The sequence below is a fragment of the Serinus canaria genome, chromosome 21, assembly GCF_022539315.1.
Source record: "Serinus canaria isolate serCan28SL12 chromosome 21, serCan2020, whole genome shotgun sequence".
Classification (NCBI taxonomy): domain Eukaryota; kingdom Metazoa; phylum Chordata; class Aves; order Passeriformes; family Fringillidae; genus Serinus; species Serinus canaria.
The window spans coordinates 5,342,894-5,364,923 of NC_066334.1; the positions used below are offsets into that span (position 1 = coordinate 5,342,894).

Below are 22,030 nucleotides of genomic sequence, written 5' to 3' on the forward strand. Positions count from 1 at the left end.
GACAGGTTTCCAATAAATATGTATTTGTATTTGGGGTATTCAATGCTCTTATATACTTCTAGATACTCCTATATTTTCTTATGTACTTATAGATAAAAGGACTCTGTAATCATCTGTAAATTAATACTTGCACGGCTAAAAGGGCTCTGTGATCACCTGTAAATTGCAGTGTGTATTTGGGAGCTATCCCACAATGAACACTTAATAACTTTCAACTGTCAGAGAGTTTTTGTCCATCACGGTTGGATATCGGTACTAGACCAATATCCATATTTTTAATAAATCACAGTTGGATATCAGTAGTAGATCAACATCCATATTGGGAACGGGATGTACCAAAGCCATGAATATGTATTTGTATTTTTGGGTATTCCATACTTGTACAGATGAAAGGACTCTGTAACCACCTATAAATTAATACTTTTATACATAAAAGAACTCTGTAATCATCTGTAAATTGCAGTGTGTATTTGGGAGCTAACCCACAATAACCCACAACTTTCTAACTCTAAACTGTCAGAGAGTATTTGTCCATCACACTTGGATATGGGTACTAGACCAATATCCATATTTTTAATAAATCACAGTTGGATATCGGTACTAGATCAATATTAATATTTCAATAAATCACAGTTGGATATCAGTACTAGATCAATATCCACATTTTCAATAAATCACAGTTGGATATGAGTACTAGATCGATATCCATTTTTCCAGTAAATCATAGTTGGATATCAGTACTAGATCAATATCCACATTTTCAATAAAACACAGTTGGATATGGGTATTATATCAATATGAATATTTCCAATAAATCCCAGCTGGCTATGGGTACTAGCTCAATATGAATATTTCAATAAATCACAGCTGGCTATGGGTACTAGCTCAATATGAATATTCCAATAAATCCCAGCTGGCTATGGGTACTAGCTCAATATGAATATTCAATAAATCACAGCTGGCTATGGGTACTAGCTCAACATGAATATTTCAATAAATCACAGCTGGCTATGGGTACTAGCTCAATATGAATATTCCAATAAATCACAGCTGGCTATGGGTACTAGCTCAACATGAATATTCCAATAAATCCCAGCTGGCTATGGGCACTAGCTCAATATGAATATTTCCAATAAATCCCAGCTGGCTATGAGTACTAGCTCAACATGAATATTTCAATAAATCCCAGCTGGCTATGGGCACTAGCTCAATATGAATATTTCCAATAAATCCCAGCTGGCTATGGGTACTAGCTCAATATGAATATTCCAATAAATCCCAGCTGGCTATGGGTACTAGCTCAATATGAATATTTCCAATAAATCCCAGCTGGCTATGGGTATTAGCTCCACATGAATATTTCCAGTAATGCCCGCAGGTGCCGGGGAGGGGCTGCCCTTACCCTGCGGAGGATCTCCCCGATCATGCCGCTCCAGTTGCCCCCGGCAGCCACAGCCCCGTACTGGCCGTCTGCCACCACCCGCACGCGGTACTGGAAGCGCAGCATCCCGGCCAGGGCAGCCAGCAGCTCCATGCAGTATCCCTCCAGCTCTGCTCCCCTCACCATCACGTAGGGATCCTCCTGGCAGGGAGGGACACACAGCCAGCTCAGCCCAGGGGGGTTAAACCCGGCCTTGGTAAACCCGCCCTGGTATTCCTCACCACGGGTTTTTTATATTTTATTTTTCTTTCTTTTTTTTTTTTTCTTTTTTTTTTCCTTTTTTCCCCTTTTTTCCCTTTTTTTTTTCCTTTTTCTCTTTTTCTTTTTGTTTTCTTGTATTCCTTGTTTCCCCTGTTTTTTCCTTTTCCCCTTTTTCTTTTTTTTTCTTGTATTTCCTTGTTTCCCCTTTTTTTTTCCTTTTTTCCCTTTCTTCCCCCTTTTTTCCCCTTTTTTTCCCTTTTATTTCCTTTTTTCCCCCTTTTTTTCTTTTTTTTCCCTTTTTCCCTTTTTTCCCTTTTATTTCCTTTTTTCCCTTTTTTCCCTTTTTTCCCCCTTTTTTCCCCCTTTTTTCCCCTTTTTTTCTTTTTTTTCCCTTTTTTCCCCTTTTCCCCCCTTTTTTCCATTTTTTTTTTCCTTTTTTCCTTTTTTCCCTCTTTTTTAAAATATTTTATCGCCATCAATATTTTCCAGGATTTCTCCCCCCCCCCAAAATTCCCAAATTCCTGAAGTTTCCCAGAATTCCGGCAGAGCTGAGGAAGGATTTTTTAGGGTTTGGGGGATTTTTGAGATGTGAAATCTATGGAAGTTCCCAGGGCTGTCTCAAACTGGGGGTGTACTCATCACAGCCCCCCAAAAAAATTCCAGTATTCCCAAAATTCTTGCAATTCCCAAAAATTCCCAACCCCCCCCTTTAGTGCAGTTGGGCTCCTGCTGCAGTTTTGGGTGGTAAAAAGGGAATTAGCCCAAAAAAAAAAAAGTTGGGAATTCTGGGAGGGGGGAATCCCAGGAAACGTTGATATCAATAAAATTCCTTGTTTCCAGGCTGGGAAGATATTCCCTGGATTCATGAACCACCCCCAGGGCAGCTGCATCCTGCAGGCACCACAGGAATGAGTGAAAAAATCTCTTCTCAGCCTAAAAGCCAAATATTTTCATTTTGGCCCATCAAAGCCTGAGGTGAGGCACACAACAGGATCAGAAAATTCCCTGCTGCAGCTTCTGCTGCTTGTCTGGAGCCCCTGGTGATGCATTTGGGGATCAGAAAATTCCCTGCTGCAGCTTCTCCCTGGTGATGCATTTGGGGATCAGAAAATTCCCTGCTGCAGCTTCTCCCTGGTGATGCATTTGGGAGGTTTTATCCCTGGGTTTGTCCCTGTGTGACCTTTACATGCTCCCAAACACTCAGGGGACTGAGCCCAGCAGAGAGAGCTGGGTGCCCCCCCCAGAGCACTGACACAGCCCCCCAAATCCCCCCTGTGCCCACTGCAGACAGCTGGCACCTCCACAGCCCTGAGCCAGCCCCCCAAACCCTGCCAGGAGCAGGGACATCGCTGCCACAGCCAGCCCACACCCCCTGCACATCAGGAAAAGAAATCAAATCAGGCTCCAGCTGCTCCCTGTCCTGTCAGGCCTTACCAGGATGGTTGTGACAGTCAGGGTTGGGAGTCCCTCTCCTGCTCCCCGTGGGTCTGTGCCCTGCAAAGCAGAAATTCAAAGTGCCAGCATGGCCCCACCAGGCTGGGCCCTGCTTTGGGGTCACCTGGGGGGTGCAGGGGGTCAAACCAGCCCTAAAGCTGCAGTGGCTGCTGCTGTCTCCTGACTAATGAATAAATCACAGCCCGGGGATCACTTCGCTGCCTGGTGCAAACAAAAATCGCTGCAAATGTTGCTGCACATCCTCGGGGGGGGTGTGCAGCCTTCCCAAGAGACCAATTCCTGCTGCAGACAAAAGAATTAGCAGCCAATTAAGGTCTCATTAGAGAGCAATTGCAGGAGACGCAGAACAGTTGGAAACCTGAGAGGAGGAGGAGGAGGAGGAGAGGAAAAGTGGATTCATTTCTGTGAGTTGAAGATGCAACTTCCAATTTTACAGTCACCCACTCGAGAGTATTCCTCATCAAAGGCACTGCAGGGCAATTGGAGTTTTTCTAGTGAAGTGTCAGGTTCTGTGAGGTTTGCTGGTCTGAAATGTGTCTGCTTATTGGAAATTACAGGGTGATTTTTCTAGACAGAGAGAGAGGATCTGTATCTGTGTGTGTGTGAATGTATAATTATATATAAATATGCAGTACAGAACATGCAAAAGAAACCTCAGTCCTTCCAGGAGCCAGAGGATCTTGGATTAATTCTCTCTGTGCAATGGAAGGGTTTGAGGGATGAGCTTTGAGTGGAAAGCTGTGATCACAAGTTCCCCAGCTCTACCAGCCATGAAGACAAGGGCTACTGGCAGGTTCTTCCCTGGGGCACAACTGAATTCTGAGCTCTGGATAAAAAATTCAGTCCAAAAAAAACCTCACAAAACCAAAGGAAAACAGCACAGAGACACAGCCAGCCATGAAATAATACAGCCATGGTGTATTTGAAATAATAACTCCTCAAAGATGAAAACCTTTCACATTCTGATCACTGTTTCTGAATTAAATATGTAAAATCATCTGCCCCACGCCTTCGTTAGTGGCTCTGCACTAATGAACTCAGACATACCTTACTCACAGCATCATCATTCCTCCCAGCTCCTGGAAAAACACAACAGAATCAGGTTTGTGTGGGGCTTGTATTCACAGCTCCTCATTTCACAGGGCACTGAAATCATCAGGACAGCCACCCTCAACTCCCAACCTCCCTTTGTTTCCGCCCCCAGGCACAGAAGAAGGCAGAGGCAGCAGAGAGGGGCTGCAGGAGGTCCTGATGTCACTTAATGATGTCACTTATGTCCCTCACCCTCTGGGGGACTCCTGCACAGCCAGTCCATCCCTGAGGAGGGGCAGCACCAGCTCCTCTTCCTCACACAGCCCAGACCTTCCCCCTTTCCTGCCAAGCCCATCTTCCCCTGAGGAGAACCCAAAGTTCCTCACCACCCACTTCCCTGACACTGATTTTTCTTACTCCTCCTTTCCCCTACTGCTGGCAGGTTCTGCATCTGAGATGCAGAATTAAAACCACAATTTTGTCAAGATATTGCTTACTAATTGCCCAGGATGATTCTTCTAGAATCTGCTTAGCATTGTTCCTTGGACTCAGAGAATTCACAGCACAAAAGCCAAAAATCCTTCAAGATAAACTAAAAAATGCAGGATGCTTTCACTTCTTTCAAGCAAAAGCTGTGAGTTTTTCTCTAAATATAACAGCATATTCATTCATTATGTATTTATTTTTCCTTCTTTGGGGTTGCATTTTCTGGCCTTGTGCTGAACTCCACATTATTGTAAAACAAAACCTGTTTTTTCCCTCTCCACTACAGTTCTCCATGGGGGCTGGAAATCTCCACAAAGGAGTTCTCTTGTCTCCCTTTAGAAACCCTTTAAAGCCAGCAGCAGCTTTTGGAGGCCCCGTGGGGTTCCTTGGAAGGCAGCAGAGCCTTCTGAGGGCTCCAGCTCCCAGCTCAAAGCCCCTTTGTGAGCCCTCCTGAAAGGCCCAGGGGCGATGGGGCTGCAGCACCAACCCCAGGTCATGGCAGTGACAGTGCCCAGCATCGAGGATTCTGCTGGAATCCTCCTGGAAATCCTGGGAATCCTCCTGGGAATCCTCCTGGGAGGCTGCAGCAGCACAGGACAAAGAGAAGGGCTCATCCCTCCCTTCCCCATGGGTTGGTGGTTGCAGGAAGAGAGTGTGGCTGTAAAAAAAAATCAGCTTTTTCTCTGCTCCTGCTACCCTGAGCTTGCCCAGCCTTCCAAAGGGAGGCTCCTGGGGAAAAGGCTCCTGGGGAAAAGGCTCCTGGCACTGCTCAGGACTGGCCACCTGCCCTCAGTTTTACCCCCATCCTCAAGGGACCATCATCTCCCAGAAGTGCAGCTTTAACCACAATAACCACAGCTAAACCCACCCCTTTTCCTTGGCTTCTTTCATCTTCCCCAACCTCTGTCATCTGGCTTTCAGCTGTAGCAGCAAAGACACTTGGGGACATCAAAGGCACTTGGGGACATCAAAGGCACTTGGGGACAGCACTCACCAAGTCCCAGCCACCAGGTGAGCCCTGGGGAATTTTTTTAATAATTCATTTGAAAGCAAATTCTGAGATTAGGACAAAATCCTGCAAGCAGTGGCAGGTACAAACTGAAGGAATGAATGATCTAAAGAAGAACAAAACCAGGTTTGGGTGCAGGCAACATTTCTGGATCCTTTTCCTCACCTGCCTGGCTTGATTCCCTCAGGAGCAGCAGGGCTGTGAGCACACAGACTGTGAAGTGAAGGGATTTATCCATGGGAGCAGAAATTCCTGCTGCTCTACAGGAACCTTCCTGCTGGAGGTGAAAGGCAAGCAGTTAAACCTGGTTCCACAGTTCCCCATCACTGGGTGAGATCACTTTGTCCTGGATTTTCTGCTCCTTTTTCTGTAGAGCCACAATTCCAAATGAAGTCTCCAGCTGAAAACAGTCACTGCTGAGCTCAGCCAGAACAAACACCAAAGAAAGGCTCTGGTGAAGTCCCCACTGCAGCAAAAAGGAGGTGACAAAGCTAAAAAAGGGCATTTACCCACTGCTGGTTCTGTCCCTGTGGGTTTTCCCCCAGGGAAGGGGCAGGAGAGGAAGCAGCAGCAATATTTTAAATGGTATTTGCTGTCCAGCAAGGTACAGGACACCATTCCACCAGAAATGATAAAAAATAAATTAAAAATGCCCAAGAAAACTTATTATTTATGAGAGTGTGTAGGCAAAAATACACTACCCATGGCATTACTTGTGGCTGACTGATGCTCAGAAAACACTGGATTTAGGGATCTTACCTCACCAGCTTTTAGGAAATTTCCCCAATCCTGCCTCCTATGAAAACTCAGCATTCCAGCTCAGCACTTTCCCTCATTCATTTTTCCTAATGAGAGAAATAATGAAAACCTCCACAGAAGGTTCTGTCCAGGTTAAATTTCAATGCTGATTTTGCTGTTGCTGCTGTTAAAACATTCTGCCAAATGGGGAAATGTTGATCCTTGTGAAAGGATCCCAGAGGAGAGGGCTGAGATCTGAGCTGCACATCAGCCAACACTTGGGGAAATGGATTTGAAAAGAATTCTCAAAACCTGAGAGAAAACTTTTACAGCCTTGTACATCTGTATGAAAATACTGAAACAAGGTGTGCTGATTTAGGAATGGAGATGACATTGTTGAGATTGAGATTGAACTAGAGACAAATTTCAACAAGTTTCCAACTATGGCCTTGCAAAAAGACCAGATATTTTAGAGAATTGGAGCTGGGAAAGATGCATTGTATTGTCACCAGGAAATAGGTTGGCTTCTGATGGAATGGTGTTGAGTTTTACATCTCTTGTGTCTCACAAGAGACTGATAATGGAATAAAAACTTTTCAAATGCTTCTCAGTTGCCCCATCTCTCTAAAAGCTGAAAAAACCAATGAACACTGACTTTATCCTACAACTGCATTTTAGACAAAGTAGCTGCTGCCCTTGGCTGTTGCCAGAGCAGCACAAAAACTGAGCAGCTGCATCAACCAGGGGAAAAAAATATACAAAAGAAGCAGCAGCCTTCAGGCTGAGCCAGGGAGGAGCTGTGCTTTTCCTGGTAGGTTTAGCCTCTAAATTCCTGTTCCTTTTCCCTTCCAATTTGGTACCTGTGTTTCAAGTGGTGCCCAAAGTGACCAGAGCTGGAATTGCTGGCATCCCCTTGAACAGAAAGGTGTTAAACACGCAGCTCGTCTAAAAGCACAGGCAGGGTGCGAATGTGGGTTAAAAAGCCAGGAAGGAGCCGGTGGCAGCAGGCTTTGCCCTTTGCCAGAAGCAGAGCACGAACTGAGGGCAGATTGTCACTTACAGCGACTCCCTTGGGCCGTCTGTCTGTCTGTCCGTCCGTCCGTGCGGGAGCTGCTCGGGATGCCCGGCACAGGAGGGAGGATCCCGCAGGTTTGGGCATCCCGTGCTGGGTTAAATACCCGGGAGAGGAGGAGGAGGAGGAGGACGAGGAGGAGGAGGAGGAGTGGCTCTAAACGTGCCAGCTGGACCAGGGGACACCTTCGGGGAAGGAGGAGACCTCACCAAAGGAGAGCCTCTGGAAGAGCTGGGTGCTGCATCAGGACTCATGGAATTCTCTCACTGTCCTGTGGTGTTGCTGTAAAATTCCTCCCTTTGGAGCTGTCCCCAGCAGCTGTGTCCGTTTTCCTGCCTGTTGATCACACAGACAAAATCAGCTTTGAAGGACACAATTGAATGTTCATTAGCAGTGCTGGTGAAGGCCAAGCTGGAGGAACACAGACCATAAATCCCACACCCAGCCATGTCCAGGTCACTGCTCGTGATCTGGAGACTCTGGATTTCAGATCTTACCATTTAATGAACCTAAATGCCCATCCTGTGTTTCCTGGAGTCTCAGGATGCACAGGAAGAGCAGAAGAATGAAGAGCAAAACCGTGACCTTCTGCTGACTTAAATTCCAAATAATTCTTAGATGCTGGAATGAATTACACTCATAGGAATAAAAAAAATACATGATGAAAGGTCAGTCTTAGATAGTGCCACAAAACAAGCTGCAAAAATTTGCTATTAATTTGGAAGCAAGAGGGCAAATGTCACATGTACCCTAATGATTTAAATCCAGACACTGTTGGTTAAAATTCTGAACGAAGGTAAATGTTTTAAAGTGCTCCATGATGCTGCCTCCTGTGAGGTGCATTCATTTAACAAGTGTTGCTTAATCAATTAAAGATGAAAATATTCTGATTGTGAGACTCAGTCCTTGAGAAGACACAAATAGGCCTTTCAAGCATTAACTTTCCAAAGCTGTCAAGTTGCATGTACTTGACATTAAAGCTGCAAAAGCATTAAAGTTACAAAAGCAGCGACTCCCTGCAGCTTTTCAGCCCGAAATTAAAGTATTTACATGAGTGATTTTTCCCCCAGAGAATGTTAATGAAATTTGCTTTGTGCTGGGACACAATGGGAGGCTCCTCTTGGCAGATCCCACGTTCTGCTGCAGCCTCACCTCCCTCCCTTCAGAGCCTGCAGTGATGCTGGGGGGTCACCCCAGTGCACATCCCAAAGCTCTGCTGCACAAAGCTGCCCTGGGATCTGAGTCCTGCAGACAAGCTGGGCACATCTGAGCCAGCCTGGAAAACTCAGGGAATATTTTCAGACCAAACATGCTGGAGAGCATTTGAAAAGATTTAATCAGAAATTTAACCCCTCCAGCCCCATGGCTGTGTTATGGTGATAACACAGTCAGCCTTACATTTTGCTATCTCAGAGTTTAAATTTTGTTACTGTTTTGGTATCTCAGAATTTAAATTTTTGTGGCCAAGTGATTCTAAAATGAGAACCAAGAGCCCCTTCCCAGCTCCACAAGTGACAACCCTTCCAGGAGGAGTGGGAAGGAAGCAAAATGCACTTTCACTGTGCACTTTGCTGGGACAGGAATAGAAGTGATTTTTCAGTCAAGTGACAGGTGAAGAGCAAAACTGAGCTGCAGCATTTTCAGCCAGACTTTAAACCCCCTCAGTGCTGAAACAGGGCCATCTGTGTTACTTGTGCAGCTGCTCCAGGATGGATCACTCCTTCTGTCTGTTTGGCTACTAACTCCACCAGTTGCCCCAGAGTTTTCATCCTGCCCCAGCCCTGTGCTGTGTCTAACACCACACAGTGTCAGTCTCTGCCAATCCTTTCACAGGTTCTGGAGGACCTGAGAAAATCTGAGTGGCTCTGTGCTGGCTGCCCCTCTGAAAAAGAGTAAAATTGAATGTTATCCACAAAGGAAGCTGAAAAACAAAGCAGATTTTGATACACCATGTTTGTGTATCACAAACAACCCCAGTGTTGTGGTACAGCTGAAGAGTCACCAGCTGGGAGGTTAAATATGTTTATTTTAGTAGTGTAAGGTGGTTTTACAAACAAATTCTTAAATTTTGCAATATACACAAAAGAATCATTACAAAGGCAAAATATCCTCTCAATAATAGGGACTCTATGCAGCCTGAAATAAAATTAAACCTCTGTTTCTCTTTAAAATGCATCTCAGTAAACATTCTTCTCCATCACTGATAAAATGTACATCTATAATAAATGACATCATAACTGGGGACTGGGGGGACACATGACAACATCCCTAAAAATAAAAAGTAAAAAAAAGGGGGGAGGAAAAATTATTACTCTGTTAAGTTGTTATTTAATTCTAAATATGTCCATCTAAAAAAATTAAATATCTCTTTTTTTTTTTTAAACATATCATTGAAAATTTTGCATGGCAGTGCAATACAGAAATAGTAAAATTCATCCAAAAAGTGCTATGTACAGCAGCATTGTTAAAATACCGTAAGAAGGGACAGTGCTGTTTCAAGAAAAGACTAACATGCTTCGTAGCCATTTCTGAAGTAAAGTCAGAAGATATTTCTATTTTTAGCCATTCCCTTCTCTCTCCTGTCTCAATTCCCTCAGACAATGCCTTGAGACAAGGAGCAGTCACAGTTCAGGTTCAGGGTGTGCATGTGTACAAACATGTGCAGATATATCTTTGCATACACACAGGTGTATATATATAGATATTTATATATATATATATATAGATATATAAACAGGCTGAGTTTATAAAAGCATTGCTTTGGAACAAGAGAGCTTTTCTTCAAAGAGAAAATATGGATTTTCACTGAAATAAGCAGGTCCACGATGGAAGATGGACTGTATCTACTACATTATTAATTCACACCCTCAGAGGCCTCAAACTCTTCCAGAAAATAAATGTGATTTTAAGTCCAGCGTCCTTACATGGATCCGTGATTTGTAAAAGAAAAATTCACCTTAGCTGTCGTTAGCATCACATGTAGCCATTACACATCAAGGTTACCGTTGTCAGAAGAATCATTGAAATTAGCAAAGACCAAGAGCAAACCGCAAACGCGAGAAGTGGCCACACACAAAGGAGGCCTGATGGGAGGCTGGGCAAAGCGCAATTAAAAATGAATCCTCGTCAGTTCCTTTGGAGTCGTGGTACCAAGCACCCTTGGCTCAGGGGAAGGCCAGGAATACAGGACATTTTGGGCCTCTCGGGTTTTGCTGTGACAGGAGTGCCAGCAGCGCCCAGCGCCGCCAGGGTCACAGTTTGAGCATGAAGAACACCTCGGTGTCGGCCGCGCACTCGGGCTGCGCTTTGGGCGAGGCCGCCAGGGCCGTGTGGGCAGCGGGGTCGGTGCAGCCGGCCCTGCCCACGCTGCAGGCACCCTCGGGGTTGCCCCTCTCCTCGATGGGGCTGCCCCCGAGCTGTGCCCGGCCCTGCAGGCGCTGCCTCTCCTGGGCCTGCCGCGCCCTGTTGGCGATGTAGCGCACGCGGCTCTGGCTGCGCGAGGACGAGCGGCGCAGCAGCCCCACGCTCTCGCCCTCCTCCTCCGACTCGCTGGGCTCCAGCCTGATGGGGGACGTGATGTCGTTTTCCTGCTGGAAGGCCGTCAGCTTCTTCAGCTGCTCCGTCAGTTCGTCCCGGGATTTGGCCGAGGGCCGCAGGCTCGAGGAGCGGCGCTGCTCCCGCATGGAGCGGGTGACGAAGCTCCTGCTGATGCTGCGGTATTTGCTTTCAAAAGTGCACACGATGTCGTCAGAGGTAAGGTCCCCGAGGCTTTTGGACTTTGCCTGGTTATTCCCGACCGTGTCATGCGCTTTGGATTTGTTAGAGGACTGCCTGAGACTCTCCATGTAGAGCCTGCTCCAGGTGTGCCTTCTAGGAATGGACGAGAAGGCGTCCCGAGGGCTCCTGGCCAGGGGCCGGGGGCACAGCTCGTCAGCCGGCAGCTGGCCAGACCTCAGGTTGGGGTTGGACTTGCTCTTGCTGACCATTGGCAGCTCGTTGCTGCAGGTGGTGGCGGAGCGCGGGCGCATGCCCTTCCTGATGGCCAGGGGCTCCAGGCTGTCCTGGCGGATGCCCAGGTCTGGGAGGCTTTTGCGGGCCAGGCTGGGGAGGGAGAGGTCGATGACGGTGTCGTTGGAGGACATGCTGGACGAGGAGGACATGCTGTCACGGTGGCTGGCACAGTCCAGCTTGCTCCAGATCCGGTCATTGACAGTGGCATCAAAGTACACTTCAGCTGCTGGAGACTGGCTGCTCGGGATTCTTATTAAGGATGAGGAGTCTGACATCTTCAGTCCTTCACTCTTTGCCCTTCTTGCCAACGTGTAAGAGCTCGTCTGGGAAACAGAGACAGGGAGAGCCTGTGCAGCCCAGGCTTTCTGGGGACAATCTGCCTGGGGGCTGTTACTGACACTGCTTTGCTGGGGTGGAACAGCTGCTGCACCCAGGTTTTGCCCTTTGCATACAGAGGTGCTTTTCGTGTCTGCTAATACCTGACCTGGTTGGTTTTGCTTCTGGCAGTTTCCTACAGGTTGGCCAGCACTGTGATCTGCTGCCTCTACCAGCCTGGCCTTTTGGGGATGTGCTGCTGATCCACCCTGCTCCTCAGCCTCACTGCACTGTGTCCAGCCATTTCCTTCTGTGGGACATCCTGCCACTCTTGTCCTCTCATCCTCTGGGGCTACCAAACCCGTGTCAGCTGCTCTTGGGACATCCCGGCCTCGGTCTTCTGCAGCCAGAATTGTTCCTTGTTTTCTGGAGGATCGGGGCTCTTGAGGCTGGTTGGGTGTGCTGCTTCCCTCTGATGGAGCTTCGGTGGAATGGTCAGAGCCAGATCCTTCCTCAGAGTCACTGTAAGGGGTAACGGGCAGGGGGAAGAGAAGGCTGCACTCATGGCTCTCAGTGGCAAGGACAGGCTCTTCTGTGATCGTTTCTAGGCTGCATAAAGAAGTGACTGACCTCTGCATGGAGAAGTGGCAGACATCTGCTTGGGAGGCATGAAAAGAAAAAGAAAGAAACAAGAAAAACAGAGATACAGGGTTAGTTATCTCTTACAAGTTACAGCTGAGCTAAGATTCATTCCTTATGTATTACCACTGTTCTCAAGGCACAAGTTGTCCATGTTAATAATGATTTTTAAAATAACTTGAGATTTCAAATGCCTGGCCAAAGGCAGCAAAACATTTTGCACATTGAGTTTTAGCTGCACAAAGCCCTGTTGCTTCAAGAAATCTCAGTCCATGCACAGCAGCACCATGTGACTGTTCTGGTTTTCTTCTCAAACAACAACAGTACCCAGCAATTTTTGCCCTTTGTGACCCCTTTTGTAAACCAGCTTTTCTTCCTCCACCATCCAGCACCACTTGAATTTCAGTTTTCCTTCCTCCCAGCACTCAACAGGTCAGGGTATCAGAGCACAAGCAGAGCATGTACAATGATCAAACACCAGTTTGACCAGCAGATGTGATCCCAGTGACCAACCACTCAGAAGAGAAGCAGCACAGGACTTGTGGAGCAGATTACAAATGATCTGCAGACAGTGGAATGTTGGCAATGGGACTTTTAAAAACAAAACAAAAGCTTTAAACAGACTTTGTTCTTCCTAAAAAAACTTGGTAATTTCTACTTCAAAAAAAAACCTCTGCAGACAGATGGGTCATGAACAGCAGGCTGTGAGTGCAGCCCTGGAGAATCACTCCAGCCACCAATTACCTGGAGAAAATGCTCCATCCTCTGCAATGTTTATCACCTGCACCCCAGGAGCCAAAGCAATCATGCCAAAGAGATGATTTCCCAAATCTCCAAAGCACAGTGCAGACATGCATTCCAGAACTAACAAAGCACCAGCAAGCCAGATCACAGCCTCAAGGGCACAGGAGCAGGTAATTACAGGGCAGCAAACAGGGGAAAACCAGGACTAGAGGCAACAAGGGCTGAAATCAGGGACACTCAGCAGACATTACCTTTGACTTGCTTGTCCTTTCAGTTCTTAACTAGAGAGAGAGTGTGTGCATGTAGAATAATAGGACAGAACAGAGGAAAAATCCAATTAATGTAGGGAAGGCAGGTGCAGAGAACAGGATAAATTAGTGCTGAGGGAGGGAAAGGAGACATACAGGAATATTCACACATGGTTGTAGGATCCTAAGAATTTCTGACCAACCAGACCACTCAATGGAATCCACACATGGACAGATATTAAGTTCTTTTTTCCTTTTTTTTTTTTTTAAATCAAAATATTTGTTAATGTTGAAGGAACACACTCCACTGAACAGAGGAATGGAATCACAGAATCATGGAATCACAGAGTGGTTTGTGATGGAAAGGACCCGAAAAATCAAGTTTCAAGGACCCTGACATAGGCAAGGACACCTTCCAGGTTGCTCAGAGGACTCTGGACTCCTCCAAAGCCCTCTCCGAATGGGAAACATCACTCCCAGAACCTGCCCAGGGAATACCAGGATTCCCAGCCCAGTGCAGAACTCAGGGGTGGGAACAGCTCTGCCCTGACCTGCATTAGCTGGGAGTGCTGGAAAGGAATCAGGCACCTGTGCCCATAACCCAGCTCCAACATTCCATAGCCCAAATCCAACATTCCATACCCCAGCTCCAACATTCCATACCCCAGCTCCAACATTCCAGACTCTCAGTGCCTGCAGGAGTGTCAGGAAGGGCCCAGAGCTGATCAGATTTATAAATTCTCCTTCTGCCCATCCAGCAGCACAGACTGGGGCACACTGGGAAGGGAAATCACTGGAACGTGTAATGCTGGGCCAGCTATCGTAATAATAAATATTACTAAAATATTATTAAATGTATTTATATTATATATTATCATAATTTTGATAAATAGATCTATTTATGTTTGTATTTATATATTTATAGTTTTTATTGTATTTATTTGTATTGTTGTTTATATTTTATTGCTGTATGTATTTTAATTGTTGTCTATATATTTATATTATAGAAATAATGGTTATTAAATAGATTGATTTACTATATAATAAAGGGCCAGCTATAGTTTCCTGCCTTATCCCAGGGCACTTCCCCCAGCAGAATGCCAATTCCCAAGTGCAGCCATGGAGCTGGTTTCCCTGGTTTCCTGGCCCAAGGCAGGGCCTTGCAGGAGTTTGGGAAAGGGAGCTGTTTGTGCAAACAGAGGGGCTGTCACTGGACCAGCAGCAGCCAGGCCAAGGCACCATTTCACCATTTGAAGGGTTTGCTGATTCCATGCTTGGGAAGTCAGATGGATTTAATCAAATTTCAAGCATATCCCAATATTTGTTTAGTGACTTGGGGGGCTGGCAGGGGAGCTGGCACTGATAATGGGAAATGGTTTCCTATGTCACAGTACTCAGAGTTTGTGAAAAGCCCAATGCCAATAATTTAGGCATAGAAAGAGTTCTGCTGCTTTGGATTAACTGCAAGTCACGGGAACCAGCAAATTTCACCCCTCCCATTGTCCTGGTATTTCCCTAAGAGCCTGAAGCTGATATTGGAAAAATATGCTTTAAAATAAATGCTATTTAAAAACAGAAGGTAAATTTCAGACACCCAACCAGATGAAATTGGTCAAATAAATAAAATATCTCAAATTTCTGTGTGAGGCTTTCAAAAAAGCCCATTATAGGTGGGCAGTCAGAATCTGTTATTAAGAAAGGGATTACATCTTAGGAAAAGCACCACAATCCCTTCACTGTTCCTGAGCATGCAATCATCAGTGTCCAGATTTCTGGGACAATTAACAAGGAGGGTGAGGGATTTGAAGAGGAGCTCTTGCAGTCACAGCCAAAAGCTGCATTTCCTCCTTTCTCCTTACAGTTCTGTGAAGCAGAAAATTCTTATCAAAATCTCTTTCCTTTATCCCATTCCTGCCAAATCAGGAGGAAAAATGCCATTTTTCTTACTAAAAGATTTCCTTTGTTTGCCTCTGCTTTGATTTCCCATCTCTACAAACCCCCAGCTCATGGTACAGGTGCAGCCACACATTCCCAGTTTGAAACAACCACAGGATGCTGCAGCTTTAGGAACTTTCTAAGTTTTGGGCACATTTTGGGTGGCAGTGGGGAATGGCAGGAGTGCCCCAGCCTGGCTGATGCCAGGAGCAGCAGATCACACCCTCTGCCCCCAGGCCATGAAGATCACAGCACAGCAGAAATGTCTGCAGACACATTTAGGAGCAGAATGGGTTGCTGTGTTTATAAAATACGTCTCCTGAAGAGAGCAGGGAAATCCATCCAGTAATTCCTGGACTGACAGCAAGATCTTTGAGGAGGGAATGGGTTTATTGTTATCAGAAAGCACATTAGACAGCATTCCTGATGGGGTTATCCCTCAGTGGAACACAAAGGCTGATAATGGAAATATTGTTTGTGGATGTGGGTTTTCCATATTCAATCTCACTTAATGCTCTGGTTTGGATCTTCAAATTTACTTAGTATCATACCACATTCACTACGAAAATCAAGGAAACAAAAAGCCCTGAACAAACAACCCCAACATTTATGGACAGTGTCACTACTGCAGATGGTTAACTAGGCATGGCAAGGACTAAGCTAAACCAGACACGTCTACAAAAAAGAAAATAAAAATATTTATGAAGAATTTTTTCTTCTGTCATTGCCAAAATTAAAAAAAAAAACCAAAAAAAAAACCTCTTGACAGCCAAACAACATAGAGGAGCTTCTAAGTAAGGATGCTATGCAGAAGCTGAGACAATGATGTGATCTACAGTGGAGAAGGGTGAAGAAAATCTGGTCTTACCAGTAAAGAATATAGGGGATTTACTTCGAATTTCCTCCAATTTTTGAACGAACAAGGCGTTCATTTCCCTCTGGAGGGTGCCCACTTGCCTTCGAGAAGGTTCAGACCAGTGCTTGGGGAATTCTGGGCTTCCAAGGCTTTCTAGACTGCTGGAGTTGGAGGACACAGAGCCATTGCTGGCTGCAACCAAGTTGACAGTGCTTCCATACTTGGCACCTGAGTGGCACTGCCAGCGCTGCCGGGGAGGAGCCTTTAGCCCGTGGCACTTAGAGTCACCACTCGTCTTCCCTGGGCTCACCAAAGCCTGGCTGCTCCTCCTCAGGTCCCCTGCAGTTCCAGGGCTGCTGCAAGGCTGCAAATCTGAGAGTGGCCTGGGCTGCCCTCTGACCACCCAGGTGTGCAGCTCTACCCTCTCCTCTGCACTGCTGCCCTGCCCAGCCTGCAGGGGCTCTCTGGCCACAATGGACCTGCCGGGGTGGTCGCTCCAGGGCCCCTCAGGGTCAGGGCTCTCTTTGGAGCCAACCATGCATTTCATGCAGTTGGTGGCCACTCCGATCCTGCCCGAGCTGTTGATGGCACAGCGGGCGAAGACGCTCGGCTTCTCGCCCTGGGGCTCCTGCAGCCTCACCCTGTGTGCCCTGGGCAAGGGCTCGCTGAAGGGAGCCCCGGGGTGGGCACAGCTCTGCCCTGGCCCCTGGGGACAGCCCTGGGCCTTACCTTTCAAGCCCCTGCCAGGTGCCTCCCCAGCGGCACCGTCTCGGGGAGCTGGGGACGGGGAAGCGCTTTCTGGCTCTTGCACAAAGCGAGGCTGGGAGGCAGCTTCCACTTCCCTCCCTTCTCCAGCCCCTGCAGAGCTGCTGTCCTTTGTGTCAAAAGCAATTTCTGGAAAGCCCTTCTTGTTCTTCTTCTGGCTCTTGGTGGGTGCACTGGCCGTCCGTCTCAGGATGTGGCTGCTAAAGGAATGTTTGCGATGGAGCTGCCCAGCAGCATGACTGTCCAGAGAGGCCTGCTTTGGATTTCTGAGAAACAGCCCTTTTAGACCTAGAGCTTGTTTGGCCTGCAAAAGAAATAAGAAAAGAATAAAAAATAGAAAAATAAAAATAATATAAAAATAAAAATGCAAGGCTGTTCCTCTTAGCACAGGAACTCATGAACAAATATCATTCACACACAGTCTCCTGCTATACTCCTACCATCAGCATGAGAACTAACCCAGAAATAGGACAGGCATTAAAAATGAAAAAAAAAAAAAATCACTAACAGCAGCCTTGCAAAATAACACATCTTCTTTTTTTCTCAGCTATGTTTTTAGATAACATTTTCCAGCCACACTTATCTCTGTATTTGTCATCATTTTCTTTCTAGCATGTAATTACTTACAACATCTACATAAACATTAGAGCTATTGAAAAGACAAAAAAAAAAAAAAAAGGAAATACTTCTGTCTACAAGGTTTTCCTTGTGAAAGCTGAAGAGTTTCTCAGTTTCACCCAAAGCAGATGTATTTAAAATTCCTGCTGTAAATGCGTTTTCTAGGAACTGCTGGGAAATAAACACTGACCATAAAATAGGATATTTTTCCAACATAAAGGAGATCTACACTCGAATTGAATTGAGCACTGTCATGAATAGCAGCTAACTATACACCCACCAAAGATCATTGAGTATTTCAATTTCTACCTGTGTGATTACATTTTGGTAATTTTTCCTACCATACAACACTTATCCCAAGACACTGGTGTATGTGTTCAGCACTGAGGAAACACACCACAAACAAGGGAGGTTAGTCAGTGTCACATCACAGTTCTCCACAGCCTTCAGGAGTTATTTAAGCATTAAACACACAAATTCACCAGCATAAATCTCCCACCACCATACAACTGATTTACATCTCAATGAAACAGAGGTCCAGCATTCCTGCAAACATTCCAGCTGTACTTGCCAACTTTCCAAGCCCAGGCTGATGCCTGAGTCAGCGCTGGCTTGCTTTGCACAGAGATCACTTCAGGCACAGAAAAGTATTTCTCTTTTCATCTACTCCTCCCCCTTTGCTCTCTTTATTTCCCAGTTGGATCAGACTTTTGAGCAGCTGTAGCATCCAGGATGGATAAAGCCAGGGTGGATCATGACTGAAGTGCATTTTAAGAAGCCCGTGACAGAACCTGACCAGCAGCCACGCTCTGGCACTCTGATGTCACATGAGGTCACATTTCTGCAGTGCCAAACAATGGCACAGAAGGGTCTCATTTAAATTACAACAGTCTTTCACCCTAAAATAAATATCTGAGTGCCTGCTTGTGCATTTCCAGTGCTGCTGTGCAGGACTTAATGCAGATGTTGGCTGCTTTTACCCCGAGTGTCCTGCCCAAGCTGCCATGTGGGACCAAGGTTTATTTGGCTGACACAAGGGCCAGTAAAAGTGTTCACAATATTATTTTTTTGTACAATATTTATTCAATTAGAATTGACTGAAGTTTAGTTATCACGTGCCAATTTCCAGTGTGAGTAGGGCATTATCAAAAATTACCTTTAGGATAAGATAAAGATAGTAGGGTTTGATTTTTTTCCATGTAAGGCAGACATTAAATATTGGAAAATCTTCTGTGAGAGCCAGACTATTGAACAGTCTTGCTTGCATTACTGGGAGACAAGTTGGCAAGTACATGAATTTATTGCTATAAAAATCAGACAATACAAATATTTGCAAAACCCAGAAAAAAATTGTCATACAAACAACACAGACAAATAATATCCACCAAAAAGAAAGGGGAAGCACTGATGGAATGGGTGGCACGCAGTGCAGGGCCCAAGGTGTCATTCTGGCTTGTTTGCTGCAGCTTTGTTAAGCTGGACACTGTTGCTTGAATCAAGGGAGTGATTCAAGAACACAAAGGCAGATTTGGTTAACTTGGGGGGGAAAAAAGGTTTTAAAAGAAGGAAAAAAATAAAGGAGAGCAGTTTTGAGGGAGATCCAGGACATTGTGCTTTCAGCTTCCAGCCCAGCTTTTACAGGGCTGCTTCACTCTGGAAAGCAGACTTGAAAAAGAGCACAAGAGGCTTTCCCCCAATTTAGCAAATGATTCTTTTCTGTGTGAAAGAAGGAGTTTGAATTGCAGCCCTCCAGAGGAAAGGCAGGGGAGGGAGAGGCTCAGAGAAGGGGGAGAGAGGCAGGACCTTTATCCTGGATCTGCTTCACACAGGGAGGGCTCTGTGGCTGTCAGTGACCCCACAGGGGTGACCCAGCCAAATGTCACAGCCCATGTTCCATGAGTTGGAGAGCTCAAAAATGCTGCCAAGGAAAGGTTGATGCTAATGAAGCCACCAGCTGAAGGCATGCAGGTGTGTGGTGGTGTCTGCACCTCCCTGGGACAGGAGGGGTACCTTCAAGGCGTCTAAAAACGCTCTGCTTCTAAAAGGAGACTTTTTTGACATAGAGAAGCCCACTGAAATCACAAACAGACAGAGTAAAGGCAGAGTAACAGTGAGGGAGGAGCTCAGAGATAGGCACATCTAGAAAAACCACAAGAAATTCTGCAGTACATCAGCAGAGCACAGAAGAGACAGAAACAATGAAAAGCCTTTCCAGGAAACAGAGCAGTCTGAAAGGGATTTCACACATAAATTAAGATTATTTTCTTTCACCTAAGACTGTTTTAGTAATACCAAGCTACTGAGCAGGTGGAATATCTCCATTTATAAAAAAGTTCCAGAATGTAAATGTTTGCATTCAAATCTCTGGATTAATAAAGAATGGGTAAAATCAATTAATAAAGAATGGGTAAAACCAATTAATAAAGAATGGGTAAAAACAAAACCTGAAAACTGATAACTGGGGTGATTTTTCTATCCATAATTAAGAAAGGAGAAAAGAAAAAATTCTAATTTGGACAGCAGTCTGTTAATTAAAAATCAAAGCAAAAAAAGATTCAGACAGACCAAACCAGAAAGGGACGTTTAATATTTGTTCCACATTTTCAGTAGTTTTTATTAAAAAATATAAATTAAAAAAAACGAACAAAACCCCAGAACCAGAACCACAACACATACAGACTTTCCTTCCAAATCCTTGTATTTTGTCAGTGCACAGAATCACTCCCTAACACCAGCAAGCCCAGAGAGACTGCAGTGACAATGAGAAGCAATCAGGGAACACCAAGAAAAATCTAAGTCCCAAAAAACTGCCAAAGTTGAAATGGGCATTTACCCATCTGCAAACTGTCACAGCCAGTCACTCATGAAGAAGTTAGTAAGATCAAGTAATTATGAAAGGCCAGGGAATTAAGGCTAAACAGAGAGAATTTGCTAAAGGAGGTTGGAAGTGAAAATATTTCACTGATGAAGAGGAGGAGCATTGGCCCCTCCATTAAACACCGCTGGCAAGGGCAGCGACTCGGGAGCTGAGTTAAATAACTAAGAGATGATTAAAGTCCAAACAAGCTGTTTTCCGGTTCAGGATTGCTCGAATTTCCCTCTGGAGGAGGACCTGGGCATTCCCAGCCCGCTGGATGCCTCCTCCTGCTGTCCTGATGCTGATATTGCATCTCACTGCTGCGGGACAAACTGGGATCCTGCAAGGAGCTTTGGACCTGATTCCATCAGCATTAACAGCCCTGAACACTGCTGATGTCTTACTCGTACTTGAGTAGGTTTTTTGTAAGTCTGATTTTGAAATTAAAGAAGAAAAATGAGAAAACAAAGGAGGAAGAGAAGTTTTCCTTCCTCCTGCTATCACAATGCTGATGTTGCACCTCACTGCTGCAGGACAAACAGATCCTGCAAGGAGCTTTGGACCTGATTTCACTGGAATTAACAGCACAGAACACTGCACTCAGAGGACAGGAGCTGCCCCTTTTTTATCTGGCCTAGAACAAGTCTGAAATTAGGGCTTTACCTCTGGAAAAGGTGGCAATTACCTGTGGAAATTGAGATGTGGCACACTGAGAGTTATTTCCTGTGTGTGAAGCAAACACACCCTTAATAACAGACAAGGAGTGTAAATATGTCCAGCTATTACCTGCATCACTTCTCTTCTGCATTTTAAGAGTTATTATGGCAAAAAATCCAAAGCCAATAAGCTTGAAGAATTTAATTAAATTTAAAATGCTGAAACATCAGGCAGAGCCTTTAAAGCATCAGCTTTGCAGGGAGCAAGTGCTCAGGGTTAAGGTGTGTAACTTTGGTTCAGCAAGGTGCACTCACAATCACATCATTTATACAAATGTGTGTGCTGCAAGGAAATAACCTTCCCCTATGGCTTCCTCAAAAAGGCACTGCAAGAATCTCTTTTACAACTTTCCCTACAATTTGCCTTGATCTCCATGGATATTCAGAAAAATCTCAAGCTACCATGACAAGCACAGAGATCAATTTTATTCCAAGTCAACCAAAATGTCAGCCTGGACCTTCACCCACTGAGCTTCCCTGGTGGGATACGAGATGCTGGCAGCTCCTGTGGGGGTGTTGCACAGCACAGAGACACTCACCTTACCACAGATGTCATTTATAGCCACATGCACGAAGATGGAAGCCTCTTCTATGCCCTCCAGGTACACGTGTCTGTAACCTGAAAGAGAGGGAGCAGAGCTGGCACAGGTCCTTGAGCATCACCTTGGATCCAGGCTTGAGCATCACCTTGCCACACTCAGGTGTACCTGAGCCACACCACCTGCAAACTTCACCCCCCATTTTTTGTCATCATCTCATAAAACAGCCCTGTCCTCTTTCATCCAGGCTCTGTTATTGCTGCTGTCAAGCCATGGTTTCAACCTGACCACATTCTCTCCTCTGGACTTTGAGTTCATTATTGAGGCTGCAAACTTTTCATCCAAGGTCAGTT

The 22,030-nt window shown here is 45.6% G+C and overlaps 2 protein-coding genes across 2 annotated transcripts in view; both read right to left on the minus strand.

Annotated features, from left to right (window-relative positions):
- The window catches only part of LOC103820810 (probable glutamate receptor), a 13,725-nt gene extending 5,883 nt beyond the window's left edge, over positions 1-7,842 (minus strand). The window contains exons 1-5 of the mRNA XM_050982499.1: positions 7,423-7,842; positions 5,790-5,901; positions 4,145-4,176; positions 3,077-3,136; positions 1,403-1,582 (exon numbers count right to left, since the gene is read on the minus strand). Coding sequence (XP_050838456.1) covers positions 1,403-1,582; positions 3,077-3,136; positions 4,145-4,176; positions 5,790-5,901; positions 7,423-7,521 — 483 coding nt within the window. The 5' untranslated portion in view covers positions 7,522-7,842. The remainder of the gene's footprint in view (positions 1-1,402; positions 1,583-3,076; positions 3,137-4,144; positions 4,177-5,789; positions 5,902-7,422) is intronic.
- Positions 7,843-9,440: 1,598 nt separating this feature from the next.
- Positions 9,441-22,030, minus strand: part of PLCH2 (phospholipase C eta 2) — a 75,353-nt gene continuing 62,763 nt past the window's right edge. Inside the window, exons 21-23 of the mRNA XM_050982494.1 lie at positions 21,678-21,757; positions 16,195-17,251; positions 9,441-12,415 (exon numbers count right to left, since the gene is read on the minus strand). Of these exons, the coding sequence (XP_050838451.1) occupies positions 10,686-12,415; positions 16,195-17,251; positions 21,678-21,757 (2,867 nt within the window). The 3' untranslated portion in view covers positions 9,441-10,685. The remainder of the gene's footprint in view (positions 12,416-16,194; positions 17,252-21,677; positions 21,758-22,030) is intronic.